Genomic DNA, 11,095 nt, shown 5'->3' with positions numbered 1-11,095 from the left:
CTGCCCTGGGGGTGGCCCGGCCCCTCGCCCTCCTCCTGCTCCGGGGTGGGGGGGTGTCACTGTGCCAAATCCCCCCTGGGCTCCCCAGCCCGGCTCTGTCCTCTCGGGGGGTGATGCTGGCTCTGTCCCTCGGCCCGTGGTGGCTGTCCCTCCGTGGCTCTGGGCTCAGCCTAGCGCCTGCCCCCTCGCTGCAGGGGCCGGTGGGACCCACGGGACCCAGCCCCGGCCCCCCGGGGCCTCTTCTGACCCCCCCCCCCCCCCCGGGCTCTCTTGCGGTACGTGTGCGGCCAGGGGGCCGGGGAGAGGCAGCGCTGCCCCGGGTCCCCGTAGCTGCTGGCCGGGGTTGTAGCGTCCCTGGTAGAACAACCCTCCCACACCTCGTCGTCCCCCCCCCAATTTTTTTTTTTTTTTTTGGTAAGATGAATTTAGCATTGTTTAGTTATTAAAAATACTGGTTTTTAATATTGAAAATAAAGCATTTAATATCAACTGCTGGGGCTGCCGCTGTCCAGGGAGCCTCAGCCTGGGCGCTGGGGCCGAGGACCAGAGGCTGGTGCCGGTGGGGACGGGGCAGGAGGGCTGGGGGCTGGCAGGGCCCTGGGTGCCACTGGGCCTCCAGGAGAGCCGGGCTGGGTGCTGGGGACCCCGAGCCGCGGCAGAGCAGGATGGGGGCTGCCCCGGCCCTGTCCCGGGGCCCGTGCAGGAGCGTGTAGGGGCGCAGTCAGAGCCTGGCACGGCCGCGTGGTGACAAGTGCAGCATTTATTGATACGGTACAGAAAAGACGGCCCCTGCGGGGGCTTGGGCCGAGCCCGGGGGACATCTCCCCGTGACAGCGGCGTGGGCTGTGGGGCCCGGGGGTCAGCGCCCCGCTTCAGCCCCAGACACGCGATGCTCTTAAGCAAAGCATCCTCTCCCGCCACGCACCGGGAAGGGCTCCTGCCCCCCAGTCGTGGGGGGGGGGCTCGGCGCTGGTCGGGGCAGAGGCATCTCCACCCGGCGTGCGCCAGGAGCCCACGCTGCCCCGTGCGTCCCCGTGGAGGGGAAGGGGGCTGAGCTGGGCTCCGGGCCGGGAGCAGGGGGGGGCACGGACGATCGGGACAGCCCCAGCACACTCCCCCCCAACCTTGGCGCTTCCCGCTGGCCCCAGCTCGGGGCTAAGCGGCTCTGGCGGCCGCGGGCCGGCTCGGCGGGGAGCAGGCGTGCGCGGCGCGGGGGTGCTGGCGAGGGCCGGCTGCCCCGCGGAGGAAGCGGCCGGCCCGCGGGGCACCCGCCGGCCCTTAGGCGGGCGGCTTGCGGAAGGCGCTCCAGGCATGGAAGCAGCGCGTGAAGGGCCAGGGCTCGTTGCCTTTCCGCACCAGCCGGAGCTTGCGGGGGCGCGCGGGGTCCTTGGAGCGCATGTGCTGGATGTAGACCTGGGGCAGAGCACAGCGGTGGGTTTTCCTGGGGTCTCCGGCCCTCACCTGCCTCCAGCCTGGTCTTCCCTGAGCCAGAGGTTGCTGGGAGCTCTGCACCCCTATGCATGGGGCAGGATCAGCCCCGCCTGCCCCACTGGGGATGGGCGCAGGACCCCGTGGGGAAGCGGAGATGCCCGAACGTGGCTCGGGCCCTACCTGGCACGCTTTGAGGCTCAGCTTGATCTCCACCTGGCTGGTCTGGGTCCCTACCCACATGTAGACCTGTGGGGTCAACCGCACAGCTAGGGTCAGCCGCGAAGCCGCCGGTGGAGCCGGCCCCGGCCCGGCTGCCCTCCCCGCACCGGTCGCAGGGCGGCCTCGCGCCCGGGGCTCACCTCCCGCCCGTTGTCCAGCAGCATGATGTCATCGTCGGCCAGGTCGTCCTGGCAGAAATCTGAGCACTTCTCCGACACAGAGAAATAGCCCTTCTCGTTGGAGCACCTGCAGGGAGAGCCAGTGCCATCGGTCAGCAGAAAAGGGGGGCCCATCAAGGACGCGAGTTTGTTAGGACTCAGCTCGGGCGGAGGGCACCGCGGGATGAAGAAGGGGATCAGCGCAGGCTCGAGCATCGCCTCCCGGGCTGGGACCCACCTGAAGAGCCGGGAGTGCTTCATGTAGTCGGCGTCTTCATCGTAGGGCTTCTGGCTGCCGATGCCAACCCAGAAGAAGTTCTCGGGCTCCTCTCCCTCGTTGATCACCTGCGAGGGCAGGGGCAGCGCTGAGCCCCGGCACCAAGGCCGATGGGGCAGTGACCGGCCGTCTCCCATCCAGTTAAGACAGTGTCTAAACCCCGTTGTGCCACCGTCACATGGGGCAGCCCCATGCCCCCCCGGCTCACCTGCTTGCTGTAAGAGTCATCGAACATGTGGTTCATGATGTCCTCAGCCAGCTTGGCCTCGTCAGGGTCGGCGGCCCGGCCCACCCAGGTGTAGACGATGCCCTGGTTGTCGGTGCTCTCAAAGGGCACCTGTGGGGGAGAGCAGAGGGTCAGCGCTGCCCGCCGGGGACACGGGGCCGAGCAGCCTGCTGCTGCTGGCGGGGGGGTGGCACGGGGTGCTCCAGCCCCAGGGTACCTTGAGGATGAAGCAGAACTCGGAGTTGAGCAGACCAGCGTCCGTGTTGATCTGGATGCACCTAGAAAATAGCCCCACGAAGCATCATCAGCGTGGCCGTGCCCACTGGCACGTCCCCCCCGCTGAGCTGGGGTGTGCAGAGAGCACCCACGGGTGCCGCCTGGCCTGGAGCACCCTGGGGGGGGGGGGGGTGTCTCACCTGGTGCAGAGGGCCCCGCCGTTGGTGCGGATGTGGTAGAGGCTGGGCTGGGGCGGGCTGGCCCTGTCCTTCCGCTTGCCCCTGTGGATGACGAACCTCCTCTTGAAGTGCGAGAGGAACTTGGGGTTCTCCTGCTGCTGGGTCATGCGCACGACCTGGCCAGGGATGGGCGTCAGTGGAGCCATGGGCACCCCCGAACTGACCCCCCCCCCGCCAAAAAGGCCCAGCTGCGCGGGAATTCCAGCACCCGGGGGGGGGGTCTGTTGGCACCGCAGAGCCAGCCTCATCTCCACCACAACCGCTGCCCCTAGGCAGAGAGGGCACAAGGGAGCAGGGAGGCAAGGCTGGGGGGCTTGGGGGACCCCGTGTTACCCCCCCCCCCAGGAGCAGATTCCCCATGGGGCTGGAGATCCCCAGGGCAGGTTTGGGGGGGGTCCCCCAGGGCAGGGGGGGACTCCAGGATAGGGTAGGGCATCACCTCCAGCTTGCCGGGGAAGAGACTCTCAAACTTCTTCTGAAGGCTGAAGGTGAAGGTGAGCCAGCCCATGTTGGAGGCCTCGCGGCCCTGCCAGAAGTAGACGATGCACTGGAAGTCTTCCTCAGGCTGCTTCTCCTCCTCTTCTTCCTCGCCCTCCTCTTCCCCTTTGCCCTCGCCTTTCTTCTTCTTTTCCTCCTCATCCTCGTACTCCACTGGCACCCAGTACCTGAGGGCAGGGACAGGGGGGTGACATGGGGGACATGGGGCAGGCTGGGGGTCTAGGCAGCCCCAGGCAGGGAGATAGGGTCTGGGAGGGTCCAGCAGCCCCTGAGAAGGGAAGAGCCGGGTGTCACCTGCAGAGGAAGACGTAGCAGTCGTGGGTGTGGAAGTGGCCAAACTCCTCCTCGGGCAGGCGAGCGAATTTCTTGCCCTCTAGCACGAAGCCCTCCATGCCGTCCAGGTCCTCGTTCCACTCCTCCATCAGCTGCTCCGCCTGCAGCCCCAAGCGTTCAGTCATCCGGGGGGGTGGCTAGCTTGGGGCTAGCGCCACGGCCAGCCCACCGCCGGGGTGGGGAGGATGCGCAGGATGGTGCCCACCCACCCTGCCCGGCCCTACCTCGCTCAGGGGCATGGGGGGCTGGCGGGGCAGGAAGAGCGCCGTGAGGTCGGCCTTCATCTGGTCTTTCTTCTCGGCGTCCTTGCGGACCTTGCCGGCCAGGCCGCCGTCCTGCAGCACGTTCTCGGCGTTGCGGGTGTAGTCCACCCGCAGGACGTCGTCCCAGTTCTTGAACTTGGATTTGAACACCTGGGCCGGGGAGTGTGGCATGTCAGCAGGTAACGCGCCCGCGGCGTCCTCCCGGGCACCCGGCACCCTCGCCAAGGGTGGGGGGGTCTGTGCCCATTTGCAGGCGGGGAAGGGGCACCCTACGCCGCGCGGCTCCCCTGCCCGGCGCCCGGCTGCGGCCTCACCTGGCACTCGGTGCCCTCCAGGTTCCTGCTGACCATGGCGTGCTTGGGCCGGTGCAGCATGCCGCACAGCTCCTGGCTCAGCTTCAGCGCCGCCGCCCGCACCAGCCGCGGTGACTTCCGCCCGATCCAGATGAAGACGTCGGACCAGCAGTCCAGGATGTACACGCTCTTGGTGTCCAGCAGGCTCTGCAGCTGCAAGCACCAGGGTGGTGGTTCAGGCGCCCGCTGGCACCGAGCAGGCTTCCCAGGCTGGAAAACTCCCTACCTGCTCCCAAAACAGAGCCGGGAAGAGCAGAGCAACCCCCACCCAGGGTCCCACTGGACGGGCCCAGCTCTCCCGCTCCGTGCTGCTGCCCCAGGGCACGGCTGGAGGCAGGCAGGGCACAAAGCCAGCGTCACTGGTCAGACTGGGAGCACCCCCCCCATGCCACCCTACCAGGCGCATCTCCGGCATCAGGTCAGCCTTCAGCCTCTTCTTGTGCTCCACCGAGAGCTTGTAGTTGATCTGGGGCAACTCCAGGTAGCCCAGGCCCAGGCCGACCTGCGGAGGGGCAGGGGCAGGAGTGAGGGCAGGTGCGGGGGCTCCGGCAGCCCCGGGGGGCTCTCGGCGGCCCCGCGGCACCCCACCTTGTAGAGCTTGGGCTTGTGCGGCTGAAAGTCGTCGGGGACGCAGGGCCGGATCTCCTCGGGCTGCCCACCCAGCACCTCCCAGAAGTCAGGGGTCTCCTGGCCCTGGGCGAGCAGCGTGATCTCCGCTTTGCCCTTCCGCTCGTTCTTGTTGATCTTCTCGGCGAAGAGCCTGCGGCGGAGGCGGGCGAGGGGGTGAGCGGGTGCCCAGCGCCCCTGTCGCACCCCGGGGTGCTGCCTCATCCCCCTTGACCAGCCCTACCTGGCCTTGGTGGTGCCGCTCAGCGTCGCCTGCCTCCCCCGCCACACGAAGAGGTCGAGGCCGTGGTCCAGGAGGAAGACGAACCTGGTGGAGGCAGGGGTAAGAGCGCGGTCGGGAGAGAGCGGGGCACACCGAGCGTCCCCCCCATGTCTCCGGGATGGGGCGGCCCCTCCGCTGCGGGGCACCGCTCCTCGCAGGGCAGGGGACTGCAGCTGGTGGGGCTACCAGCCCGGCACCACCCATGGCCTGAGCAGGGTTTGAACCCATGTCCTTGCAGGAAGGTGCTGGCACTGCTGTTTCTCACCCCAGAGCTGTGGTCGGAGAGTCCTCGCTGGACCCCACCAGTGCCCTGTCCCCCCCCCCATGGGGGCCATGTGTCACCTCCGCTCACCGGGGGTCCAGTGATGTCCCCTTCAGCGCCACCGGCTCCAGCTTGACGTTCTTCTTCCCGTAGACGCGGTACAGCCTGGGGAAGAGACGATCACGGTGGGATGTGCGGCCCTGCCTGCCCCACATGTTCCCCCAGCCTGAGGGCTGTTGGGACCCCAAACCCCTGCCCCAGTGGTACCTGGTGACATAGTGCGTGTCCTCGACGGTGAAGAAGCCGCTGGCCGTGCCACCCTCGATGTAGGAGATGTCGTGGTCAAAGACCTGGGGGCAGGGAGGGGGTCAGGGTGGGAGAGGGAGGTTGGGGGGCTGGCAGGGGGGTCAGGGCAGCCTCACCTGGAGGAACTCGTCGCTCTCATCCCCCATCTCCTCCCGGATGCTGCGGCACTCGGCCCCCAGGTAGTTGCGGAGGTTGACAGCATGGATGGCGGAGCAGGCCTTCTTGTCCAGCGTGGCCTCCTGCCCGATCCAGTAGTAGATCTCCCAGTTCAGGGAGCCGTTCTCATCCAGGAAGGTCTGGGGAGGGACAACGCATGAGATGGGCCGGCGGCAGTCCGGGGATGGGGTGGCAGGAGGCGGTGGGGGGCCCTGGCGCCTCCCCGGGTACCTTGAGCACAATGTAGCAGTCGGCCTCGTAGAACTTGCCGTGGAAAGCCTCGTCCACCAGCGTGGGCACGAAGTTCTCGATCTGCCAGACGCAGACACCGGGCAGCTGCCCCACGTCCTCGCTGAAGAACTCCGAGTAGTCCAGCTGTGGCTTCTCCAGGCCTTGATCCCAGCGGCGCGTCTTCAGGTCCGGCGCCCGTGTGTCCCCGTTCTCCTGCAGGGATGGGGGCAGATCACCACGCTGGGGCTGGCCAGGGACACGGAGCGGCTGCCATCCCGCCTCCCTGCCCCAGATCCTACCTCCAGCTTCTTGTTCTTCTCCTGGGCCACGTCCGACATGCCCTTCAGCACCTGCTTGGCCTGGTCATCCTGGGCTGAGTCCTTGCGCCGCCGGAGCCGCATCTTGCGGGCCAGGGGGTCCTTGGTGCCGCTCCCTGGGGACACGGGGCATGGGGTGAGACGCAGCCAGGAAACCCACGCCTCGACCGTGGCGTGCCACGCTCGCCCGTCGGGGCTTTTTCCTTGTCCTCCCCCACTCCAATCCCAGCCTCTCTCGGCACGCTGCCCAGGGCAGGGGCTCTCGCCCGCGTCCCCGCGCACTCGCCTGCCGCCGCGGCCGCCACGGTGGCTGGGGAGGCTCCCGCCAGGCGCAGCTGGTTCTGCAGGGAGAAGTCGATGTTGTAGCACTCCGACGTCCGGTCCACCGGCTTCGGGGGCATCACCAGGTTGGGGTTCTCGCGCACATCCAGGATCTGCCGAGGAGAGGATGGGAGACCTCAGCGCTCCAAAGCGCAGGCTCGCAGGGATGCTGAGGGCTGGGACCGGGGAGTGGGCCCTGCTCTGGGGCGGATTTGCACCTCCTCGGGGACCTCTGGAGCACCATGGGGTGCGGTGGGAGCAAGGGGATGTGGAGGGAACCTCAGTAAACCATGTGCCTGTGCTGAACTGTGCCCCAGGGTGCATTTTTTTGGCCCCAAGGCACCCCCTTCTCACCTCACCCCATCCCTCCTGCCAGGCCTGGGACCCCAGGGACACACTGGCGCTGCGGTGAGCCCTGAGGCAGAGGGGGAGTCTGGGCTCTCACCTCCACGTCCGTCAGGAAGTGAATGGCCTCCGGCAGCGTCACCAGGCGGTTCTTGTTCAGCACCAGCTTCCTCAGCTTGGAGCACCTGTGGGGCAGGAAGATGCTGGCAAAAGGCCGGGCCAGGGCCCCTGGCCCGGGACACATTATTTGGGGATGCCGGGGACCTCCTGTCCCCACGCAGGTCCTGTAATGCAGCCTCTGTGTCACCTCTCGGGGATGGCACAGCTCTCCCCTACCTGCACAGGCTCTCGGGGATGAGCTCCAGGTTGTTGTTGGCCGCCATGAACTCCTCGAGGCTGGTGAGCTTGCCGATGCCCGAGGGGATCCCGTCGAAGTCGAGCTTGTTGGAGTTCAGGTACATTTTCTTCAGCTTGGTCAGCTTGCAGATGGCTGACTGGGGAAGGAGGGAGACGGTGGGGTGAGGGAGAGCCAGGCAGCACGGAGGCAGGAGCAGGGATGCGACATACGGGCTGGGACGCTACATACGGGCAAGGAGGTGAGCTGGTTGCGGGACAGGTTGAGGGTCTCCAGCTGGGTCCACTGGTCGATGCAGAGAGACAGCTCCGAGATCTGGTTGCTGCTGAGGTTGAGGCGCCGCAGGCTGCTCAGGGTGTAGAGGCACTCGGGGACGCGGCTGAGCTCATTGCAGGATAGGTCCACGTCTAAGGAAGACGGTGGGGTGAGGCCACTGGCTGGCCCCGTACCATGGCTGGGAGAGACCGGGGACGCCAGTACTGCAAGGCCGCGCGCCCTGGCCCTACCTGCCAGGTTCACCAGGCCCTCGAGGCTGGTGGGCAGGTTGCTCTGCGTGCGCTGGGTGTTCCTGAGGTGGAGGGTCTGCAGGGCCGTCATCGCCGGGAGCTGCCTGTGGCCCGTGGAGAACCGGGGTCAGAGATGGAGACAGGGCTGGAGCTGGCCCCTGGCACAGCTGCAGACCCCAGCTCAGCAGGGGATCCTGGGGCTGGGGCGCCATCGAGCCGAATGCTGCCCTGCGCCAGCGTTGCTGGATCCTGCATGGAAAACAGGGCCTTACCGGAGCTGTGCGTGGAGGAGCGGGTTGTCGTTGAGGATGAGGGTCTGGAGGTGGACCAGGCGTCTCATCTGCGGCGGGAGGCTCTCCAGCTTGTTGTTGCTCAGGTCGAGATAGAGCAGGTCCGTCAGGTTGATGAAGAGCTGGTTGGGGATGGTCTCAATGCTGCGGGGACATGGGGATCTTCAGGGCAGCCCAGCACCTGCACCAGTTCCAGGTGCCCCCACGGAGAGGGCAGAGCGCCGGACCTGGAGCAAAGAGGGATGATGGATGCGATGGATGGAGGGGGCCAGGACCTACCTGTTGTGGCCGAGGTTGAGGACCAGCATGTTCTTGGCGTTCTCCAGTTCCCGAGGGCATTCTGTGAGCTGGTTGTAGCTCAGGTCCTGGGGGGAAACGGAAGAGCAAAGCAGGCATCACCCTCCATCCCAGGGAGGGTCCAACACCCAGCAGCCACCACCCCAACCCAAGGACCAAGTGGCATCTCTGGGGGCTTGGCCTGCCCCGTCCCTGCCCACGGCCACCCGCCCCCTCCAGGCTCTCCTGCCTCCCCTTGGGCTGTGCGTGCCAGAACGTGGGATCCGACAGGGGACAGGATTTCTTGCTGCGGTGAAGGCATTTACAGCCAGGAGCCCGGAAAGTTGAAGGGAGCCGGGCAGCGCTGGGACCCGATTTGTTGCACCTTCCCCCCGAGACGCCCCTCAGCCCTGCTGCGGGTGTAGAGCCCGGTGCGCTCCCAGATGGGAGCGAGGTGCCTCCGAGGTGGGCGAGCCGAACCCAGGAGTCTGGCTGGCTCCCGCGGCAGCCGAGGCTAGGCAGAGCTGCAGGGAAGGGCCGCGCGTACCAGCACCGAGAGGTCGTCCAGCTGGAAGATGTCGTCGGGGACTCCCGAGTTCTTCAGGCTGTTCGCACGAGCCACGATCGCCTGGGAAGGGGAGAGAGACGGGCTGGGGGTCGGCGAGGCCCAGACGGGTCCCTCGCAGCGCCCTGATGCGGCACCTGGGCCATGGCCTGCAGCTACCCGGAGCCCTGCTGAGCTCTGCTCGGCCAGGCACGTCTGCACCGACGGCCGGGGAAACGGAGGCACGGGATGGCGGGAGGGCTCTGCCCGCAGTTCTCGCTGCAGGAGGGACACGGAGGGCGCGCAGGGCTGGGCGCTTACCCGCAGGCAGGGCAGGCCGGAGAGCTCGCCGTGGAGCGTGGTGAGGCTGTTGTGGCTCACGGACAGATGTTCCTGCGGAGAAACCCCCAGGAAACCCCCGTGAGAAAGGCAGGCGCCCGGCGGAGAGCGGCCGGGGCGGCTCCGGGCAGCGGCCGGGCTCCCTGTGCCCACGGGGGCTCCGGTGTCGCGGGTGAGACGGGGCTGGCGGAGGCACGGGGCGAGCTCAGTCCCAACCCGGGCAGCGCCGCTGGGATGCTACAGATGAGATGCCAAGGCCCAGATTTTAAACCTAGCCGTAGCCCCCGAACATCTGGAAGGACTCGCCGGGCAGCGCCGTTTCCGGCAGCGCCCAGGGCTTCTCCCGCCCGCTGCGGCCGCGTTAGGGTGTCTCTCGGAGGAAGGGCGCTCGGAGCCACCCTGCCACCGAAGCAGGCACACCCGGCGCGGTGACCGGCCTTGCTGGCAGGGCTTAAAGCGTCGCCACTGGCTGACACCCATTTAACCGTGTCCGTAACACGCCGCAGGACGCTGCCGAAAACAGAGGTTAAGCCACCAACTCCACCGAGCGCCTGGTCTTGCGCAGACCTCGAGCCTCCCAAAACCAAAGCCAGGCAGCTGCCAACTGCTGCTCTTCATATCTTTTAGCAAGGAGGAGGGGGAAAAAAAAAAACCCAACCCCCAAACTTAGCCTTCCCCAACTCAAACCTTCACCCTTCCCTTCTATCACAGGGTAGAGGACCTAAGCGCGGTTTTTAGCCTGGTTTTCCAAGAAAGCAAGATCAAACCTAGCACAAGCCTGTCTCAATCCCTCCCCTAACAGCTCCTGCGTCCAATTTCAGCCACGGTTCATGGCTCAGCCCTATTATTAGACACCAGAGCGCCCGGCGATGAGCCACGAGGCCGGGAGGCCCCAGGTTCCTCGGCACGGCCCCGCTGGCCCCCGCAGCCCCGTCCCCTGCCCGAAACGCGCCGCCCCCAGCCCCTCACCAGCTTCTGGAGGGCGGCGAGCTCCTCGGGCAGGTAGCAGAGCCCCGTGCGGTTCAGCTTCAGCCAGCGCAGGCTGGTCATGGCCTTCACGTGCTCGGGGAAGTAGCCGCCCTGCGAGGAGGAGGAGGGGGCACGGGGGGGGGAAAGGAGGGGTGAGAACAGGTCGGACCCCCCGGCCAGCCCCGCACGCCCAGCTGAAGGCGGTGCAGCCGCCCCGGGGAGCACTGGGGGGCCGAAATCGCCCAGCCCGATGGGGTCAGCGCCTGGGGGGCCAATGTCACCTGGCTCCTTGGGGCCATGGGAGTTGGGGGGGGCTGAGCCGGCCTGGCCCAGTGGGGTTGAGATGTGGGGCCCAGAGATCAGCCGGCCCTATGGGGCCAAGGGAGGCCTGGGGGGCCGGGATCGCCCAGCCCTTCGGGATCAGGATCTGGGGGCTGGGATCGCTCAATGCTACGGGATCAGGACCTGGGGGCTGGGATCGCCCAGACCTACGGGATCAGGACTTGGGGGCCGGGATCACCCAGCCCTATGGGATCAGGACCTGGGGGCCGGGATCGCCCAGCCCTACGGGATCAGGACCTGGGGGGCCGGGATCGCCCGGTGCTACAGGATCAGGACTTGGGGGGCAACATCACCTCTGTGGGACCCATGGGGCCGAGACCACCCAAATGAGTGGAGGTGGAAATCCCCAACTCCTATGGGGTTGTGTGGGGTCAGGGGCTGAGATCCCCCAGCCCCACGGGATCGGGGGACGGGGGGCGGGATCCCCCAGCCGC

General features: G+C 67.4%; 1 protein-coding gene across 1 annotated transcript; it reads right to left on the bottom strand.

The window, feature by feature from the left end:
* Positions 1 to 742: 742 nt before the first annotated feature.
* On the bottom strand, positions 743 to 10,450 carry FLII (FLII, actin remodeling protein). The gene is made up of 29 exons (XM_026083234.1): positions 10,320 to 10,450; positions 9,333 to 9,404; positions 9,015 to 9,095; positions 8,471 to 8,556; positions 8,174 to 8,335; positions 7,902 to 8,005; positions 7,627 to 7,802; positions 7,377 to 7,534; positions 7,141 to 7,225; positions 6,661 to 6,808; positions 6,357 to 6,490; positions 6,058 to 6,270; positions 5,787 to 5,966; positions 5,632 to 5,714; positions 5,455 to 5,529; positions 5,064 to 5,147; positions 4,802 to 4,973; positions 4,611 to 4,715; positions 4,175 to 4,366; positions 3,822 to 4,010; positions 3,559 to 3,698; positions 3,206 to 3,431; positions 2,728 to 2,882; positions 2,529 to 2,589; positions 2,294 to 2,422; positions 2,047 to 2,153; positions 1,791 to 1,896; positions 1,612 to 1,677; positions 743 to 1,413 (listed from the first exon to the last, which is right to left on the bottom strand). The coding sequence occupies exons 1-29, from the start codon at positions 10,398 to 10,400 to the stop codon at positions 1,279 to 1,281; spliced, it is 3,705 nt and encodes a 1,234-aa protein (XP_025939019.1). The 5' UTR covers positions 10,401 to 10,450; the 3' UTR covers positions 743 to 1,278.
* Positions 10,451 to 11,095: the final 645 nt, after the last annotated feature.

Source organism: Apteryx rowi, unplaced genomic scaffold (assembly GCF_003343035.1).
Source record: "Apteryx rowi isolate R43461 unplaced genomic scaffold, aptRow1 scaffold_6, whole genome shotgun sequence".
NCBI lineage: Eukaryota > Metazoa > Chordata > Aves > Apterygiformes > Apterygidae > Apteryx > Apteryx rowi.
Note: the sequence above shows the minus strand (reverse complement) of the source record. Positions and strands in the feature narration are given on the sequence as shown.

What these genes read in the sequence shown, in the direction of transcription:
- FLII (XM_026083234.1), bottom strand. Translation starts at nt 10,400, where the DNA reads ATGACCAGCCTGCGCTGGCTGAAGCTGAACCGCACGGGGCTCTGCTAC. An exon ending in ATCCCCGAGAGCCTGTGCAG is followed by an intron (nt 7,226 to 7,376) that starts GTAGGGGAGAGC and finishes CCTGCCCCACAG; the next exon opens with GTGCTCCAAGCTGAGGAAGC. An exon ending in CCCCCATGCCCCTGAGCGAG is followed by an intron (nt 3,699 to 3,821) that starts GTAGGGCCGGGC and finishes TTGGGGCTGCAG; the next exon opens with GCGGAGCAGCTGATGGAGGA.